The 27,765-nt window shown below is 46.4% G+C and overlaps 1 protein-coding gene across 1 annotated transcript; it reads right to left on the bottom strand.

The window, feature by feature from the left end:
* Window positions 1-1,587: 1,587 nt before the first annotated feature.
* SF3A1 (splicing factor 3a subunit 1) lies at window positions 1,588-27,519 on the bottom strand. The gene is made up of 17 exons (XM_087705573.1): window positions 27,362-27,519; window positions 26,418-26,533; window positions 24,151-24,355; window positions 23,210-23,467; window positions 23,003-23,077; window positions 21,924-22,074; window positions 20,283-20,476; window positions 18,666-18,783; window positions 17,828-18,013; window positions 14,868-14,989; window positions 13,315-13,551; window positions 10,830-11,040; window positions 9,189-9,218; window positions 6,507-6,661; window positions 5,244-5,345; window positions 3,984-4,055; window positions 1,588-2,153 (listed from the first exon to the last, which is right to left on the bottom strand). The coding sequence occupies exons 1-17, from the start codon at window positions 27,422-27,424 to the stop codon at window positions 2,052-2,054; spliced, it is 2,397 nt and encodes a 798-aa protein (XP_087561699.1). The 5' UTR covers window positions 27,425-27,519; the 3' UTR covers window positions 1,588-2,051.
* Window positions 27,520-27,765: the final 246 nt, after the last annotated feature.

Raw genomic sequence — 27,765 nt, 5'->3', positions numbered from 1 at the left:
CGACAAAATCGCGGTCGACGAAAGCGCGCATTTGACGTCATCACAGCGCGACGAAAACATCGCGCTGTGATCGAAAAATGTAAAAATAAAGCAAAAACCTTACCCTAACCCCCCCAAACCTAACCCTAAACCTAACCCTAACCCTAAATCTAACAGTTAACCTAACGCTAAACCTAACGCTAACCCTTAACCTAACGCTAAACGTAACCCTAACGCTCTAAACCTAACCCTAACCCTAACTTTTATGTGAATCGGCTTGCTTTAATTTTATTTTTATTTCCATTTTTAATTTTTTCCGTCGCGCTGTGATGACGTCAAATGCGCGCTTTCGTCGATCGCGCTTTTGTGGCCGCGGTTTTGACAGGTCACGGGGGAAAACCCGGAAACTCTCAGATTCGGGTTTTCGCAGATGCGCCGACATGACATCTCTAATGAAGTGGAACTTTGAGGAAACCCAAGCCTTGGGAGTCTTCCTTTTGTTAGAGGTGTCACTTGGAACCCCGACACCCAATTCTTACCCACCTGGGCCTGGAAAGGATTCACAGGTCGTCCTCCTTTAGCCATCCTGCGGCAAAGACTTTCAGCTTCTTTCTCCTGGTGCTTGGCTGTCCCTTTTGAAGCCACGAATAGCATACATCGCACCAGAATATTTCCCATACTTCCTCTCTCTGAGGGTACGTGCCCGTCCCACCAAGCCAGGCAGGGTGGGTTCCTCCTCTCGGTTAGATGTTAGAAGCGCTTTCTCTTTTAGGGACCTAACTGGGGCTCGGTCTCGACAATTTTTTCCCCTCTGGAAAACATTCTGGGCAAGGACACGCACACTGTCAAATGCTCAGGGGACGAAGAACAGGTTTGCCTGGTGCACCAGTTGCGCCCCTACCTGAACCGGGAGGCTCTCACAACAGTCACTCGAGCCCTTGTGACCTCTAGGCTGGAATACTGCAATGTGCTCTACATGGGGCTGCCCTTGAGGAGTATTCGGCGACTTCAGCTAGTCCAGAATGCAGCCGCGCGAGCGATCGTGGGTGCACATCGCTTCACCCACGTAACACCTATCCTCCGCGAGCTGCGCTGGCTACCTGTCGATCTCCGGATACGCTTCAAGGTGCTACTTGCCACCTATAAAGCCCTTCATGGTAGTGGATCTGGGTACTTGAGAGACCGCCTACTGCCGATCACCTCCACTCAACCTATTAGATCCCATAGATTAGGCCTCCTCCGAGTTCCATCCACTGGCCAATGCCGACTGGCCACCATGCGGAGGAGAGTCTTCTCGGTGGTAGCCCCGACCCAATGGAACGATCTCCCCGTGGAGCTTCGTACCCTCACCACCCTCCAGACCTTCCGTACAACCCTTAGAATCTGGCTATCCCGTCAGGCCTGGGGCTAAAGATTGTAACCCGCCCGAATGGTATGAATGTTGCGTTTTAATCATGTACTGTCTTATATGTAAAAGTCTGTCCCCCCCTTCCTTTTGATTGTGAGCCGCCCTGAGTCCCCCCAGGGAAAAGGGCGGCATACAAATAAATAAACAACAACAACAACAGCAGCAGCCGTGTGCCGTCAAATCAAGGAGACCTGACAAGGTTCAGGTGGGAAATCGATTTATTTATTTTTTATTAATCTAGCAAAACTTGCTTGTCCCTAGAAAATTAAACAAACTGGTTCACCCAACGGGTAAAAAGATTCCGAACCAAAGGAGATCCAAACCAACTAATCTTAAGACGCAAGATTACATCAAACCCAGACCCTGCGAGGGATCAGCCTGCTAGGGCGAAAAGACCCCGACGGGGAATTAAACCAAGCCACTTGCTGGAAGACAAAACTCACTACCGATACAACCGCCAGCTGCGGAAAGGAACACGGGATTAGCACAAATCTCTCACAAAGACGGTACGGGTTAAGGTCGGTTTCCTCTAGGCTCTGGATTACCAAGCAAATGCACAGGGCAAAGAAAACTAGCCCGAAGAAGACACACACACAACAAGCCTGGTTGAAACTTAGGTGGCGAAGTTAGGCAGCTGGATGTACATCATGCCGGAGGTGGGCGCTCACTTCTTCCGCCCGCCTCTCTCTTTGAGCGCCAGGTGGATCATTGAACCGCTCATCATATTGTAGTAAGCCAAGGAGTTGGAATCTTTGATGAAGATGCCCTGGAAGACAATTAAGACCAGTTTCAAGACTTAAAAGGGTGACATGATGGCAGTCTCCCGGTATTTGAGGGGCTGCCACAAAGGGAGGAGGGGTAAACGTATTCTCCGAAGCACCAGAGGGCAGAACAAACAGCAATGGATGGAAACTAATCAAGAGCCTTCTCTGTGGCTGCTCCGACCCTCTGGAACGAACTCCCCGTGGAGATTCGAACCCTCACCACCCTCCAGGCCTTCCACAAAGCCCTCAAAACCTGGTTGTTCCGACAGGCCTGGGGCTAAAGAGCTGTTGCCCCCGTCTCGAATGGTATGACTGTTGTGAGTTTTTAAATTATATATTGTTATGTTGTTGTTTTTAAATCTTTTGTCTGTGTTCCCCTCCCCGGTTCGAGTTGTGAGCCGCCCTGAGTCCCCTTCGGGGGAAAAGGGCGGCATACAAATTTAATAAATTGAATTGAAATGAATTGAAGGCAAGAAGCAGCCTGCGGCCCCCACCTCCTCCTTCTCAACGAATCTAGCTAAAAACACTCTGAGAAACATCCTGGGGTGTGTGTGGAAAATCCACTTAAGGCTTTGGGCCAATGCCAGACAGACTGATTTTGGGGGGGGGGCGGGGAGGGGGCAAGATCCATGCACCCACGGACTGAATACACGCAGACTTGTTCTGCTCAAACTTGGGAAGTTCGAACTTCCCAAGGAGCTGCTGATTCTGTTCTACGGAGGAATGATTGAGTCTCTCATCTGCAGCTCCATCACTGTCTGGTTTTGGCTCTGCAACCCAACAAGACAGACGGAGACTTCGGAGGAGAATCAGAACATCAGAAAGAAACAAGGGCTGCCAACCTGCCTTCCATTGAGGACCTGCGCACTGCAGGAGTCAAAAAGAGGGCTGTGAAAATATCTACAGACCCCTCGCATCCTGGACACAAATTGTTTCAACTTCTACCCTCAAAATGACTCTATAGGACACTGCACACCAGAAGAACTAGACACAAGGAGAGTTTTTTCCCCGAACGCCATCACTCTGCTAAACAACTAATTCCCTCAACACTGTCAAACCATTCACCAAGTCTGCATTACCACATTACTATTAGTCTTCTCATCGTTCCTATCACCCATCTCCTCCCACTGATGACTGCAGGACTGTAACTTTGTGGCTTGTATCTTTATATTGATATTGTTTCCTGGTTCCTTATTTGTACCCTAGGACTATCATTAAGTATTGTAGTACCTTAGGATTCTTGACGAATGTATCTTGTCTTTTTATGCACACTGAGAGCATCTGCACCAAAGACAAATTCCTTGTGTGTCCAATCACACTTGGCCAATAAATAATTCTAATTCTGTTCTATTTTATTCTAATTCTATTCTTCTCATCCAATTATAATTCTATTCTTATTTTACTCTATTTTATTCTAATTCCATTCTTCTCTTCTCATCCAATTATAATTCTATTCTATTCTTATTTTACTCTATTTTATTCTAATTCTATTCTTCTCTTCTCATCCAATTATAATTCTATTCTATTCTTATTTTACTCTATTTTATTCTAATTCTATTCTTCTCTTCTCATCCAATTATAATTCTATTCTAATTCTATTCTATTTCTATTCTGTTCTCCAAAGAATATCCGGTTGGCATTCACAGCCAATGATTACGGGAAGTAATTCAAGCTGAGAAGCGGTAGAAGAGGAAGGAAGGAGAAAAAAGTTCATTCTAAGCCAGTGACTCTGTGTCAGGAAGACTACAGCTGGAGTAAAGAAGGAGGATCTACCTGGTGAATTGTGGCATCGGAAGCGGAAGGGGTTCCATTTCCAAGGCCGGGGGACTCACCTCGTACTGGAGTTTCTGTTTCCCGGCGGGCATGCCGGTGGCTTCGTGAATCTTCACCTTGATGACGGAAACCTGCGGGCCAAAGGAAACGGGCGCTCTTTAGGAAAAGATGGTGTAAGCATCAGGGAAGAATAAAAAAAAGCCCCAAGGATTTTGCCATGATTGGGATGCGGTGGCTCAGTGGCTAAGACGCTGAGCTTGTCAATCAGAAAGGCCAGCAGTTCGGCAGTTCGAATCCCGAGCGCCGCGTAACGGAGTGAGCTCCCGTGACTCGTCCCAGCTTCTGCCAATCTAGCAGTTCGAAAGCATGTTAAAAATGCAAGTAGAAAAATAGGAGCCACCTTTGGTGGGAAGGGAACAGCGTTCCGTGCGCCTTCGCCGTTGAGTCATGCCGGCCACATGACCACGGAGACGTCTTCGGACAGCGCTGGCTCTTCGGCTTTGAAACGGAGACGAGCACCTCCCCCTAGAGTCGGGAACGACTGGCACATAGGTGCGAGGGGAACCTTTGCCCTTATTTTGCCATGATGGAAAGTTAAGAAGCACCTGGGCGAACTTGACTGTGCTTTAAACCCAGGAATTCCTTGACTTAAAACCATCAGTGGCCATCGGAAGTTACACTGGTGTGGGGGCTCCTCCTCCAGGACTCGGATCAAAGCGGGTTACAACTGAGCGCAATGTTTCTTGCTCTGTATAAATGTGTTTTATTTTCCATTTTCATTTCCGTACAGTCACATATATACTGTGCATAACCAGGGCCATATAACATTAAACAATAAACACAGCCATCCCTCTTGTCGACAATACCCCCCAAAATACAAACCCAATGTACCATACACCTCTTTCTTTCGCCCCCCTCCAACTTTCCTTCTTCCCTCCAACATTCCCCTCTACCCTACTTCCCCTCCCCCTCTATCACTCCTCTCTCCCAGTACACTCCCTCCCTTCCTTCTCTCCCTCCCTCCAGTCCTCTCTCCCACCCTCTCTCCCCTTCTTTCTTCTATCCCTCTACTCCTCCCTTCGGTGTATTTCTACTATCTGTCAATGTATTCAGCTTGTCCTATTTTTACACTAGAATTAAAGAGCAACCGTATACAAGTGCAATCGTGTTACTTTAAAATCTAGCACATACTATATTTCCCCCTCCCCCCTAAGACCCCACCTCCCTTCCCCCCCCCCGCGCAATGTTTCTGACGCCATAACTCTGAACGGCCGCTGAACGAACGGTTCTACCTGTAGAATGTTGGCCAACTTACATACCTGGTCGGAGAGCGGGAGGGTGAACACCAGGACTTGGCCACCCAGCTTCCATTCCGTTTTGTCCTGCATGTTCGGGACCTGGACCTTGACGGTAACTGGACCCTGGCGGGGCAGAAATGAGGAGGAGGAGGAGAAATCAAGGAAAATCACTGAAATTTGAGTTTTAGATGCAACGCCGGCCCTTTCTGGATTGTTTTAGAAAAGGGCTGGTGTTCCAACCTTCCATTCGTGACTGTCACGACATATGGCCAAATTTGCGGGCTCGATTATAGTCGTAAGTCTAGGACGATCGGAATAGAACTTCTCAAGCAGTGTTCAGAAGTCTGGATGTCAACCCCCGAAGAGGCCATTTTGAGCCCTGACACACTGGAGGGACAGGAGGGGAATAGAGAGTTGGGGTGTTTTAGTCAAAGCAAAATATTTTCTCTTGAGGACCAAGGTCATTCCTGCAGGTGCTCGGAAAGAGGGGACTGGAGTCACTTAGCAACTGGAGGTGTATCCCGATTGGACCATGTGACTGATTGTTTTGAGAAAGTGAAAAACTTTTACTTTTGATTACGTGGAAACTGCAGGAATGCTCAAGAGTCGGTTTTCACCAGCCGGTGCCAATATCACCTATCCAATAAACTTGTTCTTTGAGAAATCTACCTGCCACAGAGATTTTGTTTGCTGTGGGTAGGTTACTTGGAACCCTGACACTGGACTTCAACTCCCAGAATTCCCCAGCCAGCAGAACTGGCTGGGGAATTCTGGGAATTGAAATCCAGACTTCTTAAAGGGGGCGGGCTTCAGAAACACTGCCCCAAAGAAATGTGTGAAATTAGCTAAACTGGCCCCAAAGGAAATGACATACCCCAGATTTACCACAAAGGTTACAGTTAGTCCTTGTCTTACAACCATTCATTTAACAACCATTCGACGTTATAAGGCCACTGAAGAAAGTGACTTATGACGTTTTATCCACCCTTGTAATCACTGCAATGTCCCTGTGGTCATGTGATCAAAATCCAGACGCTTGCCAACTGGCATGAATTTACGACCGTTGCGGTGTTTCCGGGGTCACTATCTGTGACCTTCCGACAAAAACGAAGCCAGTGGGGAAGCCAGATTGACTCAACCCCCGAACTTAACAACTGCTGCGATTCCCTTAGCAAGTAAGGAAGTAAAATGGAAGAAAACTTGCTTAGCTATGGACATTTCGGGTTCGGTTTTGGTCGTAAGCCGAGGACCGTCTGCATGGCATAAAAGGGCATGACTGTGCACCTTGTTTCGGCGGAGAAACTCTTCCTCCGGCATCAGGTTCTCTTCGGACTTGAGTTTCTTGGAGGCCGGCTCATCCTCCATGGGGGGTGGGGGGTGGACTTGAGGCATGGGGGACGGAGCAGAAACAGGAGCTACGGGGGGCGCTGGAACAAAAGCTGCAACAACAGAAATGCTGGTTTGACAAGAAAACTGCCGGTGATATTTGGAAGGCGGTGCGGGGCAGGGGGAGGAGAAACGGGGCTCTACAACGTCCTCAAGCAGCGGGCGCAAACACCGGCGCTCAAGTGGTTTTATTTCCGAGTCGGATTCAGAATTAACGGTCGGGATTCCTCCTTTGCCTGGGTTAAACGGCCTCTTGAAAACAGCGGTCACAAAAATGCCCGTGTTAAGCCCCCCCGTTTTCCTCGCGGAGAATATCGCAAAGGCCAGCTGCTTTTTGATGCATGCAACAATGCAGGGCCCGAATGCGCTTCCTTAGCAGGCAGGCAAGACCATGGCGGCTCTTCAAGCACGAGACCCGTTGGGACACCCGCTGCTTTGGAGGAGGGGAAGACACAAGAAAAGGAGGAGAGGAGGAAGTAACCAGTCGTAACTCCAAAGCCAAAAGAAATAAATAATAACAATAAAGCTGTGTTTAAAAAAATCGGCTGAAAGCAAAGGGGAGGCCTGGCACCCCTCCCTCTTCCCCCCAAATGCCGCACAAGCCAGATACCCCATCGGCCAAAAGTCTAGGGAGATTCTCAGTCATCCAGATCATGGTTGTCCCAAAAGTGTTGTCAGGCCTGCAGCCATCTTTTCTTTTGGGTCTTTGGCCTGCCACACTTTCTGTTATTCTACTGTGCATTTTCTATGGTGGGAAAATGGGATTGTACGGGGTTAGATGCTATGTAGCCATAACAACATTCTTTCTAGAAAGCCAAGGTCATCCTTTGTCTTTGCACTTTGCAATTGCCTCCAATAGACTGATTAGATCCCACAGATTAGGCCTCCTCCGAATTCCATCCGCCAGCCAATGCCGGCTGGCGACTACCTGGAGGACAGCCTTCTCTGTGGCTGCTCCGACCCTCTGGAACGAGCTCCCTGTGGAGATTCGAACCCTCACCACCCTCCAGGCCTTCCGCAAAGCCCTTAAAACCTGGCTGTTCCGACAGGCCTGGGGCTAAAGAGCTTTTGCCCCCGCCCCTCGAATGGTATGGTTGTTGTGTGCTTTTAAATTGTGTATTGTTTTGTTTGTCTTTTTATCCCTTATCTGCATCCCCTTCCCTGACTTGGATTGTGAGCCGCCCTGAGTCCCCTCTGGGGAAAAGGGCGGCATATAAATGCAATAAATTCAATTCAATTCAATTCACCTGATTGAAACTGGATGGGTGGAAGCTGCCAGCGTGGCAGTGGATGATTGGACCATGGGATGGACTTGTGGGTGTGTGTGGGGCAAGATCTTGAACCAGGAAGCTTTCAGATTCGGGTTTCCCCAAATGTGTCAACGTGGCTCTCTTAATAAATTGGAACTTTTGAGAAATACTTTGCCTCGGATTCTGATTTACTTTTGGACGCTATTTGGAACGCTGGCATTTTTTTGGCCAGGAAAACTTGGGTTTTGCAAGAGAAACATGAAGGTTAAATTTAGAGGGAATGCCTCTAAGCCTCCAGGAGGTATCTTGTCACAAGGTGGTGATGCCCTCTGCACTTCCTTCCGAGAGGATGCGCTGACCGACTCTTTTCAACCTGTGCTGCCGAGATATCTACCTGTCCTAAACTCTTAAAGAGGGGACTGAGATCCTTTTAAGGTTACCGAGTCCCAAATCCAAGTGGGAACTTGAAGCCATCCCATCCTCAAGTAGCTATTTGACTTCGATCTCAACACATCCCCCGTTTTGGCCACTGTGTGGCACATTATTGTGGTTGCAAACTCCACTTTTTTTTTTTTTAAAGCAAATGCCACAGACTTTCCTGCTTGTTAGTTGACAAGCCAACCTTAACAGCTGCACAACAATTTACAGCAATGCAGCTCAGTGAATTATTATTATTATTATTATTATTATTATTATTATTATTATTATTATTATTATTATTATTATTATTATTATACAATTGTATCACAGCGGCCAGTTGTTTCGCCGGATTTGGCATTGGTTACTAGTCGGGCCCCACCCAGGGACCTAGGACGCCGTAACGTATTTTCGTAATATGCGTGCAGATCCAAGCAGTGCGGCTTTTTGCATTTGACTGATGGTGATTTTGTCAATTTTTAACTGTTTTAAATGTAGTTCCAGTGCTTTTGGAATAGCACCCAGTGTGCCGATTACCACTGGAATTACCACTGCTGGTTTGTGCCATAGTCGTTGAATTTCAATTTTTAAGTCCTGGTATTATTATTATTATTATTATTATTGCTTGCGATACAATGGGTCCCTCTGTCATAGGAGGCCTCTAAGCTCCCTCGCGAGGTGGACCTCCGGCATCCAAGTTAGCATGCAACGACAACATCTTAAAGAGCGGCAACAGTCAGGCCAAAGAATCTACAGGATCGGAAAAACAGACAGACAGACAGACAGACCGAAGTGAGGGACTTGCCAGGGTTCCCCACTCTGGACAGACAAGAAGAGGTGAATGCATGCCAATCAGAGCTGAACATGGAAGGTTAGTGATTAGCTGAGATCACAGTGACATTGAAGAAGTTACCTGGACTGCCGACTGGTCCCTGTCTGTAGCCTATATTGTAAAAATTAAATATCATTAGTTCAACAGCTTAGCTCAATTGAAGTTTATGATCATCACTCCACACACCCCCTCCGGTGTTTCAACCTGAAATGCAAATCCCAGTTTGTTAATTTACCCAGCAACCAGGATGCAGCCGAACAGTATGTATGCATTTATTTAACTGAATTCTAAGGATTAAGGGGGAGGGTAGCGTGCTTTCTTCCATACCAATGGAAAACTCTCAGTGCAACCCCCCCCTCCAAAAAAAAAGGGGAATAAGAAACAAAATTAGGAAGATGGACTGGATGAGGAAGACAAGGTGTGCTAATTTTTTATTTTTTTACAAAACAAGTTTCGTTGAGACCAAGGTTGGCAAATAATGCCTTTGCCCATCATCTCTTTCTGCACTTTTTAAGAGTTCTTTGGATGAAAGAAGGATGTATAAAGTGACTGCTGCTTGGATACAGTTTTTTTTAAAAACAACCCAAAGCAATTTAGGGAGAGAGAGCAAACATTCACTACTAGAGCATTGCATCTAAAGGAACAAAGGATCACTAAACAATAAGGTAAAGGTTCCCCTCGCACATATGTACCAGTCGTTCCCGACTATAGCAATAGCAGTTAGACTTATATACCGCTTCATAGGGCTTTCAGGCCTCTCTAAGCGGTTTACAGAGTCAGTATATTGCCCCCAACAACAATCCGGGTCCTCATTTTACCCACCTCGGAAGGATGGAAGGCTGAGTCAACCCTGAGCCGGTGAGATTTGAACAGCCGAACTGCCGAACTAGCAGTCAGCTGAAGTAGCCTGCAGTGCTGCATTTAACTACTGCGCCACCTCGGCTCTAGGGGGCGTTGGTGATCATCTCCGTTTCAAAGCCGGAGAGCCAGCGCTGTCCGAAAACATCTCCATGGTCGTGTGGCTGGCGTGACTCAACCCCGAAGGCGCACGGAACGCTGTTCCCTTCCCACCAAAGGTGGTTCCTATTTTTCTACTTGCATTTTTTTTACGTGCTTTTGAACTGCTAGGTTGGCAGAAGCTGGGACGAGTCACGGGAGCTCACTCCGTTACGCGGCGCTGGGGATTCGAACCGCCAAACTGCCAACTTTTCTGACCGACAAGCTCAGCCACTGAGCCAAACAATATCTGAATATAAATACTGAAGTAATTTGGTTTTGTTTTTAATTACCTTCTTGCTGACTAGGTCACGACTGAATGGGTTCGTGCATTTTTACCATTTAGAACCATCATCCTGTAGGCGTAACCCATCGAGCCAGAACGTGGTTTGAGTCTGGCTTAGGTTATGCTTAAAATTTTGCTTTAAAGTAGCCAGAATGATGGCCTCCTCCGAATTAAGAACATTTACTTTCAGCTCAAAATGTGGTGGTGGGTTTTTTTTTTTTTTTTGTAGCACTAAAATCTTACATGGAATTTTGTAGCAAAACGGTCTTTTTTTGGGAGTGAAAGCATGCTCTCTTAAAAAGCGACACCTGGCAAATGTTTTTTGAGGGCGCTGTTGAAGGCGCTATGGGGTGGTTGAGCGTTGGGAAGGATGTAAACCCCCAGATCCGGAGGCCCCGTTCGTGTTTCCTACAGTGACGGCTACGAAGAGGAGCACTGACCTGTGGGTACAATCATAGGAGGAGGCCGTGGGGCCATAATAGGCGGAGCCGAGGGCGGCATCGGGACGACATTGATCCGGGGGGCGTGGATGATGGGGGGCATTGGAGCGGCGATGACGGAACCGGGTGGTAAGCGGACCACGGACGTCATCGGGGGGCGAGGCATGACCGGCACGGCGCTGACGACGGTGGTGCGAACTGGAGGGGGCATCTGGAAGGCAAACCAGAGTCAAAAGGGGAGCTGTGGGAAAGGGAGCAGACCGGAAACCAGGATATTTCCAATTTCACTCTGGAGCAGAGGCTGGGTCACTTTGGATGAGCCCACCGCCCAGGGGTTGTGGGGGAAAGAGGGTGAAGGAGAACTTACTGTATTTTTCGGAGTATAAGACACACCTTTTTCTCGCAAAAAAAAAAAAGAGGGTGAACATTTGGGTGCGTCTTATACACCGAATGCAGCATTTTGGGCCTCCTGAAACCCCACCCCCTTCACAAAAATGGACGTGCAGAGGGTTTGGGAGGCCTGCAAAGTGGGGGGCTGTGGAGGGAAAAAACGAGCAAAAAGTAGGCCGTTTTTTGCTCGTTTTTGCCCTCCAACCCCTAGGAGTAATCTATAAGCCTTCCAAAGCCTATGCATGCCCTGTATTTTGCAAAAACAAAAATAGGCCTTTTTTGCTCGTTTTTGCACCCCTAACCCCTAGGAGTAATCTATAAGCCTTCCAAAGCCTATGCATGGCCTGTATTTTGCTCACTTTTGCCCCCCAACCCCTAGGAGTAATCTATAAGCCTTCCAAAGCCTATGCATGCCCTGTTTTTTGCTCGTTTTTGCCCCCCAACCCCTAGGAGTAATCTATAAGCCTTCCAAGCCTATGCATGCCCTGTTTTTTGCTCGTTTTGGCCCCGCAACCCCTAGGAGTAATCTATAAGCCTTCCAAGCCTATGCATGCCCTGTTTTTTGCTCACTTTTGCCCCCCAACCCCTAGGAGTAATCTATAAGCCTTCCAAAGCCTATGCATGCCCTGTTTTTTGCTCGTTTTTGCACCCCAACCCCTAGGAGTAATCTATAAGCCTCCCAAAGCCTATGCATGCCCTGTTTTTTGCTCACTTTTGCCCCCCAACCCCTAGGAGTAATCTATAAGCCTTCCAAGCCTATGCATGCCCTGTTTTTTGCTCACTTTTGCCCCCCAATCCCTAGGAGTAATCTATAAGCCTCCCAAAGCCTATGCATGCCCTGTTTTTTGCTCACTTTTGCCCCCCAACTCCTAGGAGTAATCTATAAGCCTTCCAAAGCCTATGCATGCCCTGTTTTTTGCTCACTTTTGCCCCCCAATCCCTAGGAGTAATCTATAAGCCTTCCAAAGCCTATGCATGCCCTGTTTTTTGCTCACTTTTGCCCCCCAACCCCTAGGAGTAATCTATAAGCCTCTCAAAGCCTATGCATGCCCTGTTTTTTGCTCACTTTTGCCCCCCAATCCCTAGGAGTAATCTATAAGCCTTCCAAAGCCTATGCATGCCGTTTTTTGCTCGTTTTTGCACCCCCAACCCCTAGGAGTAATCTATAAGCCTTCCAAAGCCTATGCATGCCGTTTTTTGCTCGTTTTTGCACCCCCAACCCCTAGGAGTAATCTATAAGCCTTCCAAAGCCTATGCATGCCGTATTTGCTCGTTTTTGCACCCCCAACCCCTAGGAGTAATCTATAAGCCTTCCAAAGCCTATGCATGGCCTGTTTTTTGCTCGTTTTTGCACCCCCAACCCCTAGGAGTAATCTATAAGCCTCCCAAAGCCTATGCATGGCCTGTTTTTTGCAAAAAAAAAAAAATGGGGCGTTTTTTGCTCATTTTTGCCCGCCCCCCAGCCCCCAGGAGCACTTTGCAGTTTTTCCCAAAAAACGAGGCGTGCAGAGGGTTTGGGAGGCCTGCAGAGGGCAAAAACTTTTTTTTTGTTTTTTAAATTTACCTCTTTAAAATCTTGGTGCGTCTTATACTCCGGAAAATACGGTACAAAGGAAGGCAGGATACAAACCTAACCATGCAAACATTTTGACTTGCCGAGATGAAGTCGGTACAAGGAGCGCTCGACTTACGGCCACGACTGAGCCCAAAGACGAGCTCAGTGAGACGTTCGTTAAGCGAACTTTGGCCCCATTTAATGACTCTCCTTGCCACGGTTGTTAAAAGCTAACAACCTGGCGATTAATAAAATAATAAACTCAGTTGTTAATAACCCTGTTGTTAAGTGAATCTGGCTTCCCCATTGTGGGACGGTCGTGAAAGTGTGACTCCCAGACATTGCAAATGTCACAAATAGGAACCTGGAACCTTGGTCACATGACCATGGCCGTAGGTGTGAAAAACGGTCGTAAGTCACTTTTTTCCAGTGATGCCGTAACTTCAGTCACCAAATGAACTGTTGTTAAGTCGAGGGCTACCTGTATCTACAGCAGGCGAGGGGGGCTAAGGAGGGAAGGTTCGCTTGGGGGAGGCTTACCGCGGGAGGGCGGGGCATGGAGGCAATGGGCGGAGCACCGCTCGGCATGTTGGGGGCCGAGGACAAAGGCGGAGGCATCTCGTTGGGTTTGCTCGGCCCGATTTTCTCCTTGGTGTCGTCTTCTGGCACCAGACCTTTGGCCTTGTGGATGGCCTCGATCTGCTCTTGCAGGGTTATGTTGGCCTGGGCGGCCTGCTGCGTCCTGGCCATGCTGCCCGAGTGGCCGTCCCAGGTCACCTGAAACAAGGGTCAAGCTCGGTCAGTATCAATATATATTCTGATCATCATCATTTCATCTTCATTTAACTCCCCCCGAATGCCTTGCAGGGTGGAGTCTGGGCAACTGAATGGAAGTAGCAGAGTGTTTGAATGGCCGGATGCTATTCCCTGTCGCCAGTACGGAGTTTTGTTCAACACATATATTCTCAGTGCGCCCGGAGAAAAGAAATATCTGCCGCTACCTAGGATCGAACTCACAGCTTCCTGACTGTGAGGCGAGAGCTCCATCTCTAGGCCACCCCACCACCACTCCTGATGTCATTTCATAATGACTGATCATCACCCTCTTAACGACCCCATAATCCCTTACAGGGGTGGAGTTTGAGCAACTGAATGGAGCCAGCAGAGTGTTTGAATGGCCGGATGCCGTTCCCTGTCGCCAGTACGGAGTTTTGTTCAACACATATATTCTTAGTGCGCCCGGAGAAAAGAAATATCTGCCGCTACCTAGGATCGAACTCACAGCTTCCTGACTGTGAGGCGAGAGCTCCATCTCTAGGCCACCCCACCACCACTCCTGATGTCATTTCATAATGACTGATCATCACCCTCTTAACGACCCCATAATCCCTTACAGGGGTGGAGTTTGAGCAACTGAATGGAGCCAGCAGAGTGTTTGAATGGCCGGATGCCGTTCCCTGTCGCCAGTACGGAGTTTTGTTCAACACATATATTCTTAGTGCGCCCGGAGAAAAGAAATATCTGCCGCTACCTAGGATCGAACTCACAGCTTCCTGACTGTGAGGCGAGAGCTCCATCTCTAGGCCACCCCACCATCACTCCTGATGTCATTTCATAATGACTCCTGAACACCATCCTCTTAACGACCCCATAATCCCTTGCAGGGGTGGAGTTTGAGCAACTGAATGGAAGTAGCAGAGTGTTTGAATGGCCGGATGCTATTCCCTGTCACCAGTACGGAGTTTTGTTCAGCAGATCAATTCTCATTGTGCCGAGAGAGAGAAATATCTGCCTCTGCCTAGGATCGAAGTCACCGCCTCCTGACTGTGAGGCGAGGGCTCCACCCTGAGGCCACCGCACCCACTCATTCTCTCTCCAAATATATTTATACTGAGTGTAAAATCCTTCCATTCCTCACCACCCAGTCAGAGCCAAAGAAGCTTCTTGGATGAGAAGCGAAACGTCTTCAGAGAGAAACCAGAAAAGTCCAGTTGCCTCTTGGAAAAAAAAAAAGGCACCTCTGGCTGCAGGCGAAACGGCCGGCCAGGTGTGGAAGGGAAGACCTTCTCCTGGCTGCCCTATCAGGGACATACCTTCTCTTCAGGCTTCTGGATCTCTTCTTCACCAATTTTCTTGCCGATAGCCGTTTCCTCTACACCAAAAATATCCGTACGGCGTTCAGCCAGCTGCTTCAAACTGCTTTCAATATCCAGGCCTAAGTGGACAGGAATTAAGAAAAGGTTTCATTTCTTTTTCCCCCCAAGATGGGACACAATTCAAAGATCCCCAGCTGCCAGAAAAGATTTATTGATTTATAATGAGATCCGTAAGGCCACCTAGCTGGAAAAAAAAATATTATTTATAACATAAAACATAAAGTTATAGAAATAACACAATAGCATACAACATCAACAAAAGAACCCCTCCAAAATACATCAATTATCTCTAACAGGAGTCCATTCTAGATCTTTTGAAGCCTTCCTAGATGCCATCAGGGCAGGGGAAGTCCGGATCGTGGGAAGGACCTCATTCCAGAGGGCACCATTCTTGCTAGGAAGCCAGAGGTTGTGAGTTCAGGTCCTGCCTTGGCTATGAAAACCGACTGGATATTTCTTAGAAATATTCTTGGACTATATATAAAGGTTATTAATCACAATAATTATTACTATAAAAAAATAAAATAAAACTATATACAGTTAAATCTTAACTAATATGGGGAAAATGCTATGATATACGATATAATTACATAAAGAAAGGAGAATGATAATAAACTATATACATGGAGGATGGAATTTTTGGTATTAAATATTATGGATGTTTAGCTAAAACAGGATATGAGGATTTGATGTTAATGGAGGATTTTATAAACAAGTAAATGAAATGCTAGCATGTGGTTATGGATTAAATCTTTGGCCTAGTTAAGGATGAAGGATGTTTAAACAACTCTAGTCAACTAAAAGTGGAGGTATGATGATGTTAATATGGTAAACATTTGAGTTAAGATATTTGAATTAATATGAATTAATGGAAGAGATGCACAAAAACTTGTTGTAACCAGCTGATATACTTTTTTATAACATATACTTGTTTTTTTTGTTTTGTTTTTTTCCCTCTGTCTTGTTTTTTGTTCTTTTTTGTTTTGATTCCCCCCCCCCCCCACTGTTGTGGGCATGTGTTGTTTATGTAACAAAAAAATAAAAAAATAATTATATTAGGGATGTATATATATATATATATATATATATTAGGGATATTACGGTTTTATATATATATATATAAAACCGACTGGATAACCTTGGGCCAGTCACTGCCTCTCCCCCTCACTCACAAAGTTGTTGTCGTGATGGTGCAGCGACCCTTAATAAATGCATGCTGGTTGCCAAGAAACTGAATTTTAATGATGGGACTGAAGAGATGCTATGACAGTTGTTAGGTATAACTGTGGTAACAGGGGTTAGAATGCAGTATTGCAGGCTAGCTCTGCCGACTGCCAGGAGTTCGATCATGACCAGCTCAAGGTTGACTCAGCCATCTGTCCTTCCGAGGTGGGTAAAAGGAGGAGCCGGATTGTTGGGGGAAAAGAGGCTGACTCTGTAAACCGCTTAGAGAGGGCTGGAAAGCACTGTGAAGCGGTATATAAGTCTTAAGCGTGATTGCTATGGCTATAAGGATTGATTGTCAGTCAATTTTTCAGCATTGTAGTGACTGAACAGTTGCTAAACAGTCGTAATGTAGGTGGGTCTTCATTTTTAAAACATTAAACATATCCCAGGTGCAACGTTTGCTAGAAATAAATTTACAGATGCTCTGAACTGCTGCAGAATAATTTACCTCACCAATAAGGTATGTGCTAGTATGTGCTAGTCGTTCCCGACTCTAGGGGGCGGTGCTCATCTCCGTTCCAAAGCCGAAGAGCCAGTGCTGTCCGAAGACGTCTCCGTGGTCATGTGGCCGGCATGACTCAACACCGAAGGCGCACGGAACGCTGTTCCCTTCCCACCAAAATCCCTATTTTTCTACTTGCATTTTTTACCTGCTTTCGAACTGCTAGGTTGGCAGAAGCTGGGACAAGTCACGGGAGCTGACTTTGTTACCTGGTGCTAAGGATTCGAACCGCTGAACTGCCGAACCTTTCTGATCGACAAGTTCAGCGTCTTAGCCACTGATCCACGGCATCCCTATAAGTCAAGGACTACCTGTATATTAAAGTGCAGCAAATTCTCTAACGTTATCATCACACCTGGTTAAATGTTAATGATGAAAAAAGTTGGTATAATTTGAGGTGGGCGTTACAGCCGAACATGTCACAGCAAGGAGAATTGAGCGTGTAAGTAAGTAAACAGAATGGGCTGGCTCATACGTAAGGCTCATCTTCAGATAGAGGGTCTTTTTAACAGGATAACAGAGTGGAAAGGGACCTCGGAGGTCTTCTAGTCCAACCCCCTGCTCAAGCAGGAGACCTATAAAGGGGATTCAAACTGCCGACTGTCAGCCTCTGCTTTGCTATCGCTTCGGCTGCCATGAAACGGGGAGGGAGGGCATGGTATTTGGGAGGGGTTACTCATTGTGCTGGAGGAAGGTTCTGGAGTTCACCGGCTGATCAGACTACGCATGCGTGGGTGTTCCCGCCAGGACTAACGGCACCGACATTCCATCTTCGTGATGCCTTTTGAAGTTATCTCACACCTGACACTTGGAAGAATTATGATTGGACTGGAACTGTGATGCCAAGGGGTGGGGAATGGGCTATTCTATATATCAATCGCTTTCGCGCCTAAATAATCAGACTTCGCTTCGCTATGCCTTTAATCATTCTTAATTAGTAAAAGTACACTTGATTTCCACCCATGGAGTCTCGTGGTCTTTCTTTCCTAATTAATTAATGGAGAGGTGCTGACACCGACCTTTCTGACTGACAAGTTCAGCGTCTTAGCCACTGAGCGATCGCATCTCTAGCACCTCACCAATATTCCATGTCAATCGAATCCAAAGTATTAAAATAAGTAGTTAATAAGTCCGTGACGGCTAGCGAGGAGATGCTGGCTGGGCTCACCTGGGGCATACACTTCGTCATCCGTCTGCTTCTCTCGCAAAGAACGGTCTCTTTGTTCCAACCAGCGGGGATCCAGAAGGCCGATCCGCATGTGTTCCTGCATTTTGCTGGCAGGGATCTTCTCCCCCGTAATGGGGGAGACCAGATACTCGTCTGGAGCTGGGGTTGGGGGCAGAGGCTTGGAAGCTGGAGGGAGCAGAAAAGTCACGTGTTAGGAATGGGTTTTTTTTTTCCCCGCCCCCTCCCTGGCTGCGGAGACTAGAGTGTGCAAAATAAACCTCCAGGTAAAGTTAGCGGTTCCACCACAAAAGCGCGTAGGACAAAAAAGCGCTCGATAAAAGCGCGCTGTGACGTCATCACAGCGCGACGAAAAAGTTCGAAAAATGTAAAAATAAAGCGAAAACCTTACCCTAAGCCCCCCAAACCTAACCCTAAACCTAACCCTAAACCTAACTCTTAACCTAACCCTAAACCTAACCCTAAACCTAACCGTTAAAGTAACGAAAAACCTAACGCTAACCCTTAACCTAACCCTAACGCTAACGCTCTAAAGCTAACCCTAACCCTTAACCTAACCCTAACCCTAACCCTAACCCTTACCTTTATGTGAATCGGCTTGCTTTAATTTAATTTTTATTAATTTTTATTTGAATTTTTCGATCTTTTTCGTCGCGCTGTGATGACGTCAAAGGCGCGATTTTGTCGATCGCGCTTTTGCCGTCCGCGCTTTTGACGGGTCACGAAGTTAGCGTTGCCTGGGGAATTCTGGGAGTTGAGGTCCACTCGTCAAGTGGCCGAGGTTAAGAGACACTGACAGAGGCTCTGGAGGTCATCTTACCTTTCGGATCATAATCTTTCCGGACGATGACTTGATCTGGAGTAGGGGGCAGCGGTGGGGGCATCGGAGTCTCTGGAGGTGGGGGCACCTTCTGGCTGTCGTCTTCATCGTCAGAACCCTTCAAAGGTCAGGGGGAAAAAAAGGAGGAGGAGGAGGAGACGGCAGTAATTAATCTCCAATTGCTCCCATCCACTTCCAAGCCCTGAAGATCACTCAATCTGTTCTGCCTGCACCAACCCAGGAAGCTCGAACTTCCCAAGGAGCTGCTGATTCTGTTCTACAGAGGAAGGATTGAGTCTCTCATCTGCACCTCCATCACTGTCTGGTTTGGCTCTGCAACCCAACAGGACAGACGGAGACATCGGAGGAGAATCAGAACTGCAGAAAAAAACAATGGCTGCCAACCTGCCTTACATTGAGGACCTGCGCACTGCACGAGTCAAAAAGAGGGCTGTGAAAATAGCTACAGACCCCTCACATCCTGGACACAAATTATTTCAACTCCTACCCTCAAAACGAGGCTACAGAGCACTGCACACCAAGACAATTAGACAGAAGGACAGTTTTTTCCCCCAACATCATCACTCTGCTTAACAACTAATTCCCACAACACTGTCAAACCATTCACTAAGGCTGCATTACTATTACTATTAGTTATTACTATTCCTCTCACCCATCTCCTCCCACTGATGACTGCAGGACTGTAACTTTGCTGCTTGTATCCTTACAATTTATATTGATATTGTTTCCTGATTGTTTATTTGTACCCTAGGACTATCATTAAGTATTGTAGCACCTTAGGATTCCTGATGAATGAATTTTTGTTCTTATGTACACTGAGAGCATCTGCACCAAAGACAAATTCCTTGTGTCTCCAATCACACTTGGCCAATAAAGAATTCTAATTCTATTCCATTCCATTTTTATTATTCTATTCCATTCTTATTATTCTATTCTATTCCATTATTATTATTATTCCATTCCATCATTATTCTATTCTTATTCTATTCCATTTTTATTATTCTATTCTAATTCTATTCCATTCGAATTTTTATTATTCTATTCCATTCTTACTAATCTATTCTTATTCTATTCCATTCCATTCTTATTATTCTATTCTTATTCCATTCCATTTTTATTATTCCATTCCATTCTTTTTATTCTATTCTTATTCTATTCCATTCTTATTATTCTATTCTATTCATTATTCTATTCTTATTCCATTCCATTCTTATTATTCTATTCTTATTCTATTCCATTTCATTTTTATTATTCTATTCTGTTATTATTCTATTCTAGTCTATTTCATTGCATATTTTCTATTCCATTCTATTCTATATTTCTATTCTATTCCACATTCTATTGACATTGTTTCCTGATTGCTTATTTGTACCCTATGACTCTCATTAAGTGTTGTACCTTATGATTCTTGACGAATGTATCTTGTCTTTTTATGTACACTAAGAACATATGCACCAAAGACAAATGCCTTGTGTGTCCAATCACACTTGGCCAATACAGAATTCAATTCAATCATACCACCCAAGCGTGAGATTCAGAGGAAAAACCCGTCAAGGTCCCCCCCACCCAATGAGGGGGTCTGCTTTCGTCACTCACTTCGTCCATGTCCTGCACTTGGGTGTCCTGGTCCAGCTGGGAGGGAGCCTCGTCCGTCTTATCTTGCTTGTCATCTTCGTCGTCCGATTCCACCTCCATCTCCACCTCTTCGCTCTCCCCAAACTTCTCGTAGCGTTCCTGGATCAGGATGCGAGCCCCTAGTTCCTCGGGAGTGGTCGGCGGAGGAAAATTCCCTTCAAGAGAAAGGAGGGAGGGAGGGGGGGGAATTCTTGTTAATTGTAACGAAGTGGATCACAGGGAGAGAGGCCTGGACTGCCTTTGAATCGTTAATTCAAACCGGGATTTAAAAGTAAATCTTTGCAAACTTAGCAACTTTGGACCGGAGGGGGGCTGACTGCTGTGAATTAACTGTGATCTATCCTCCGCGAGCTGCACTGGTTACCCATTAGTCTCCGGATCCGCTTCAAGGTGCTGGTCGTTACCTATAAAGCCCTTCATGGCATCGGACCTGGGTACCTGAGAGACCGCCTCCTGCCGATCACCTCCCATAGACCGATTCGATCGCACAGGTTAGGTCTCCTCCGGATTCCATCTGCCAGCCAATGCCAGCTGGCGACTCCCCGGGGGAGAGCCTTCTCTGTTGCAGCGCCAGCCCTCTGGAACGATCTCCCCGTGGAGATCCGGACCCTTACTACCCTCCCAGCCTTCCACAAAGCCGTTAAGTCCTGGCTGCTCCAGCAGGCCGGGGGGGCTTTCGAAATATCCAGCCCCACAGAAACTGTGACTGTTGTGGATTTTAAAGTATTGTTTTGTTTATTTATCCCCTCCCTTGTTTTATTGTAAGCCGCCCGGAGTCCTTCGGGAGTGGGCGGCATACAAATCAATAAAACTATAAACTATAACTATCTTGGTAACCTACCGTATCTTTTGGAGTATAAGACGCACTTTTTCCCCTCTAAAAGAGGGTGAAAAATTGGGTGCATCTTATACACCGAATGTAGTCCTGCCCACCGCCAGCCCCCCCCCCCCACCCTTTGGCCTCTGCCTCCCAGCAATTTGCCTCCTTGCAGCAAACAGCCGGTTTCAGTTTCAGCATAGGCTGATTAGCACAAGCAACTGATTGTCGGTTGGATCGGCCTCCCGACCATCAGCTGCTTCAGGCTGAAGGGATCGCCTATTATTGCTGCCTCCGCGCACCCCATTTCCCATCCATTCCAATCCCCGCCGCCCGGAACGGGTGGAAAATGGGATGCGCAGAGGCCGAAAACAGGGGGCACAGAGGCGCCAACAGGCTATGAGAATCCCTGCAGCATGAAACAGCTGCTTGTCAGGAGGCCGATCCAACCGACCATCAGCTGCTGTGCTAATCAGGAAACTGACTATTTGTTGCAAGGAGGTAGATTTTCTTTTCTTGTTCTCCTCCCCAAAAGATAGGTGCATCTTATACTTCGGAGTGTCTTATAGTCCAAAAAAATATGGTAATTTGTTCTGCAACGCCCTTCCCTGTTCAAAAGCCGACTGGGACTGAAGGTGGAAATCATGCTGGAGGACCACATTCCCCAAGTCTTAATGTCTGTTTTCTCCTTCCTGGTATCTGTAGTGGTTCCTGGCTGCCCTCTGCACGCACAGAGCCTTGGGGGAAAAAAGGAGGGCGCTTTTGAAATCAATGAGGGAATGAACCTTGTTCCGAGGGCTGGAAATCCACTGTTTCCACCACCACAAAATCGTGCCAGTCGATCTGGGCATAAGCGACCCTCTCGCGCTCCTTCTCCTCCTCTTCCTTCTTCCGCTCACGCTCCTGGAATTTGGCCCACTCGACTCTGTAGCAGGCCTGCCGGCCAAGGGAAACAAAGAGTCCTTATGAGGAGAGGCCACAGAAAAAAAAACCACCTGTTCTGACTGAGGCTTCCCGAGAGCATGAAGCAAACTCCTTGTCCCGACAAAAAACCCTTTTATTAATGTACTGTGAATTCTGCTCATTCACCTCCAGCAAAGTCTTTCGAGGGAGGATTTACGGTCACAGACCTTATCTGGCTTGGAGAGCTGCCAGGCCGATATCTGCAACATCTGGCAAGGAGTCTTGGAGAGTCACGAACCAATGAAACGAACTAATGGTCTCCTGCAAACTCCACTCCCCTTTCGCTCCTCTTTTATTCCCTCTGGGAGGGGCCATTCACCGTCCACCTGTGGCCTTACTCCCAAGTCGACCCGTTCTTCAGCCATTCCCGTCGTCTAGAAACTCTGCGCATGGGCACACTGGGAACAGGCTCCAGCTGTTCTTCTGCCTCACTGATGTCTGACTCCGAAGGCAGCTGATAACTGTCAGACGGCCCTGGCCCCCTCTCTGCCTCTGATCCACAGCCCTCATCAGAGACTTCCCCAGACTCCAGGACTGGCCCAGGTTCCTCCCCAACCTCCGAAACTGCTGATGGAGGGCCACAAAACTATCCTTCTTTTAAAGAATTGGGGAAGTTCCCCTTTTCATTAAATTCAGCCTTAAGGGAAGAGATCGAATTATATCTCTAAGTCAAAACCCACAAACACCCCCATTTTGTACCAAAATCCAGATTTATTCTATCCTTCCCACCAAAACCCACATGTGTGTTGCACCGAAATAGCAAAACAGTACCCAGCCTGGCCAAAATTGGATTAATGTTCTTATCTGGGATTGAAAATGTTAAGTATCTAAATGTTAGAAGCAAATTACACACTTACACACACACACACACACACACACACACAAAATATTCCTCAGTTACCTGATCTAAAACTTCTTTTGGATTTTCAGCTTCCTTCTTCAATTTTATGATGAGACCCTTTGGTGGGATCAAGATCTGTAAAAACACATCCTTTTAATATTCCTCATGAAATCAATCCTATTTCTACAGTAGTTTTTTTTTGTACTAAAAATATACTTTGTAAACCCCCCCCCTCCCCCCCTTGCATCCAAAGAGCATTATATTCACCTTGGTGTATTGTTCCACCAGCTTGGTGAAGTAATTGAAGAGGCTGTGCTGGGGACGCAGGAAGTCGAACTGGTAATTCCTCTGTTCCTTCTGCATCAGCTGGGTCAGGAACTGGCGGCCGTTGCGAGCCACGAACTGGGCGGTCAATTTCACCACATCCAGGTCAAAAGCCGAGATGGAGGGAGGGTCTGCAATGAACTCAAATTCTGGCGGGGGCTCCTTCGGAATCACGGTTTCCTGAATCACCTGGGCCTGGACCTGCAGAGTAAAGAGAGCAGGGGTGAAATTCAAATTTTTGTTTTTATTATTGGTTCTGTGGGCATGGCTTGGTCAGCATGGCAGGGGAAGGATACTGTAAAATCCCCATTCCCTCTCCATCCTAGTGAAAGGATACTGCAAAATCCCCATTCCTCCCAACTCCAGGGAAAGGAAACTGCAAAATCCCCATTCCCTCCCAACTCCAGGGGAAGGAAACTGCAAAATCCCTATTCCCTCTCTATCCTGGGGGAAGGATACTGCAAAATCCCCATTCCCTCCCAACTCCAGGGGAAGGATACTGCAAAATCCCCATTCCCTCCCAACTCCAGGGGAAGGAAACTGCAAAATCCCTATTCCCTCTCTATCCTGGGGGAAGGATACTGCAAAATCCCCATTCCCTCCCAACTCCAGGGGAAGGATACTGCAAAATCCCCATTCCCTCCCAACTCCAGGGGAAGGAAACTGCAAAATCCCTATTCCCTCTCTATCCTGGGGGAAGGATACTGCAAAATCCCCATTCCCTCCCAACTCCAGGGGAAGGAAACTGCAAAATCCCCATTCCCTCCCAACTCCAGGGGAAGGAAACTGCAAAATCCCCATTCCCTCCCAACTCCAGGGAAATTATCTTGGCCTTATGTGTAGAATCCCAAAGGAGCTGCGCCAAGAGAAGAAGTTTTTTGTACCTTTTGGGGAAGCTGCTGCTGGGCGCTCTGCTGGGCCTGCATAACCTTCGGAATGGCCGCGGAGGGCTCCTGCGCCTTCCCTTCCTTGAACTCGTTGACCTTGTGGCGGTAGTAGGCATGGTAAGGGTCGTTGGGGTTCAGGAAGTTGAATTTGGGGTTGTTTATTTCATTCTGGCGGATCCGAGCTTCGAACTCCGGGCCGTTTCTGGGAAATTGTAGAGGGGAAGTTAAAAGCCAAACCAAACCGTTGTTCAGAAGCCACGACAGACACCCCCATCATCTCTCTCTCAAAGCCAATTTGACATAAATTCAAAATATTCCAAGCACAAAATCACCGCTGAACTATTCTGAGCTTGAAAAGGTCCATGTTTGCAGCTTATTTGGCACCCGAGATGGGAGACTGTTTCCAGACAGTTCCAGAATAGTCAAAACAGCATCAGCGTGTTTTCTGTATCTAATTGGATTGGATTTATTTCATTTATATGCCGCCCTTTTCCCCGAAGGGGACTCAGGGCAGCTCACAATTCAGTCAGGGAAAGGGGTACAGACAGGGGATAAAAAGACGAACATAACAGTACACAATTTAAAACACACAACAACCATACCATTCGAGGAGGGGGGCAGAAGCTCTTTAGCCCCAGGCCTGTCGGAATAGCCAGGTTTTAAGGGCTTTGCGGAAGGCCTGGAGGGTGGTGAGGGTTCGAATCTCCACGGGGAGTTCGTTCCAGAGGGTCGGAGCAGCCACAGAGAAGGCTCTCCTCCGGGTAGTCGCCAGTCGGCATTGGCCGGCGGATGGAATTTGGAGGAGGCCTAATCTGTGGGATCTGATCGGTCTATTGGAGGTGATTGGCAGCAGGCGGTCTCTCAAGTACATTCATAATGAGATTCTTACCTCAAGTGAAGGCAGCCTGAGTTCAAAACCAGAAATACAAAACTATGTGATTGGGCTTGATAAATTGACACAGCTTGAAAATAAACGAGTTTATTGGTATATATATGAAGTGTCTATTTAGAATAACTTGTTGAAAAATGAAGCAATAACAATTTTTGTTTGAATGTATGATGTACAAGGACAATAATGAACATAAGCATACTCGATAGTTGATTGGTGGGATTATGCATAATTGAAAACAGTGATATACAAATATAAATAGTTGGTAAATCTTTTTTATATTGTAAAAATATTCCGAATGGGATAAGTGATTATATAAAGGCATATTGTTATTAAACAGACAATCAAGAATGTTAAGGGAATTAGGTTTATTGAAAAGAAAAGAAAAATTAATCGTAACTGAATAGACGTTGTACAATGAAAGCGAGGTATTTAGTTATGTTAGATGGAAAACCTGTGTAAATGTAATTGAGAATATGGATGCAAAAACACTTGTAACCAAATGACATGCTGTATGTAATGGATGAAAAAATTTTATGTTGGTTTTTTAATATTTAAAAATAAAATAAAAAATTTGCAAAATAAAAATAAAAGAGTAGTTACAATTGGTCTTTCCTCTCCCCTTCTCTCCCTCAAACTTGCCCCCCAGAGGCCTCTCCTATCTTATCCCATTCTCTCCCTCAGGCTACCTCCTTAGCATCAGAGCATTTTCCAGGTGGGGACGGGGAGTAGAATGTCTAAACTCCCAGCATGAGTCATGCGCCGGCCATGCCCACATCCAAGTGGCAGTTGGAACAGAGTTCTTTTCAGGTGGGGAGGGGGAGTAGAACATCTTAACTCCTTAGCATCAGACCGTGTTAATAATACTGTATAAGAAATACTAATGATCTGATGGTCGTTTTGTCAAATCCTTTCTTAGCGAGCACCTAGAAACCAAAAGGATCGTACGTGTCAAATTTCAAGTTTGTAGGTTTTAAGTTTCTGGAGATTTCGTGATGATGCATGAGTGGTATTTCGCTTTTATATATATATATAGATTTCAGGCACCACAATCAGAAAACAACTTGTACTACTGGGGAGTTCTTAGCACATGAAATCTGGTTAGCCTCCTTCTTTCTGGTGTTTTGTAGGGCCCTGAAGACCTGGATTTTCCCGGCCTTGAGCAAGCGTAGGGTTGTTTCGCTTTTGTTCCTATCATCTTTTACTTATTATGTTTTTCCTTTGTTTTTACCCTGAGCTACCCAGAATTGTTGCGAGTTGGACAATGTACAAATCTATTCAATAACAATAAGCCCAGTTCAAACGTTGCCCAAAGTCTCTTTGCTGCGTGCCACAAACGGAATTTATGTCGCGAGCTTCACCTAAGCTTTCTCACCTAGCCACAAAGCTGGCTGTCTTGTCCACGATATTCCTAACCTCTGGCGGCGGGTATATAATTCCCACAACTGGTTTGGCTGGTGTGGTTTCTTCCTTCTGTGGCTCCTCTTCTGGCTGTGGGGGAGACATGAGAAGGCATAATTTAGGCTTATCAGAATCAGAATCATCGCAATGGTTACATTTGTAACATGGTAAAATGTTGATTTTGCTGGTCAGAAGGTGGCAAAACGGAATCACGTAACCCCAGGACACTGCATTTTCCATTTAAAATTTTACAATGTTTTCAAATAATTTTTTTTGCAATGTTTTCAATTCAAAATAGTTTCAAATAACTTTTTTTTACAATATTTTTGATGTAAAATTTTAAACTTTAAAATTTTAAAATAGCTTTGACTTAAAACTTTACAATATTCTCGACTTAAAATTTTACACTATTTACTATTGTAAAATTTTTACAATATTTTTAAATAAAGTTTAATATTTTGAATTAAATATTCTTGGATTAAAATATTTTTGAATTTAAAAAATTACGATATTTTTGAATGAAAAAATTACGATATTTTCGATTTGAAATTTTAAAATATTTTCCATTTGGAAATTTTAAAGTATTTTTAATTTAAAAATTTTAAACTATGCTGGTTGGGTTTCCTGCCCTTTAATGTGCTACGCAACCCTCGTCCCCCTTGGCTTCATTTCCTATCCAAACTGGCTGGGGACCATGGCATTTGTAGTCCCACCTATGGGAGGGCGGGGCTACAGCAAGAGCTGCCTCCAGCACCTTTTATCACTACAATTCCCAGCACATCACGCGCCTCTCGCTAAGCACTCTGGGAGAAAGACCAGCCCCGCCCCCTTCCCTCTGAGAGGCCCCAGGCGCAGGGGGGGGGAAGGGGCTGAGAAGCGGAGAAGTCCTTATTCCCGAAGGCGAAAGCCGCGAAATACCTGCTTGGGTTCCGGAGGAGCCGGCTGGGCGGGCGCCATCGCCTGCACCGGTCCGGCCGGCATGGCGCTCCTTCTCCGCGGCGGGACCGAAGCTCCGCGCAAAACGGGACTGTAAACCTCGGCGCTAAAATGGCGGCTGCAGCCAGAATGCGCGCGCAGAGGGAGCCGCCTCCGCTTCTCGAAGAGGGCGGAGTCTGGCAAGAAGCGGCGCATGCGCACAGTTTCTGGCCACGTCGAGCACTATAGAGATGCTACGGTAGAGCGGCTATTTTTTTTTCTTTTTTCTGGCCAAATGCTTTCTAGGCCATTATTAAAGTTTTGTTAAAGGGCAGATGAGAAAAAGTGATTGGCCCAAGTCATCCAACCAACTGGCTAAGGCAGGACAATAACTCACCAATTTCTAG

The sequence above is a fragment of the Thamnophis sirtalis genome, unplaced genomic scaffold (assembly GCF_051295495.1).
Source record: "Thamnophis sirtalis isolate CommonGarterSnake01/CBP01778 unplaced genomic scaffold, rThaSir2_p1.2 scaffold_2, whole genome shotgun sequence".
Taxonomy (NCBI): domain Eukaryota; kingdom Metazoa; phylum Chordata; class Lepidosauria; order Squamata; family Natricidae; genus Thamnophis; species Thamnophis sirtalis.
The sequence above is the reverse complement of the archived record's forward strand: the minus strand, read 5'-3'. Positions and strand labels throughout refer to the sequence as shown.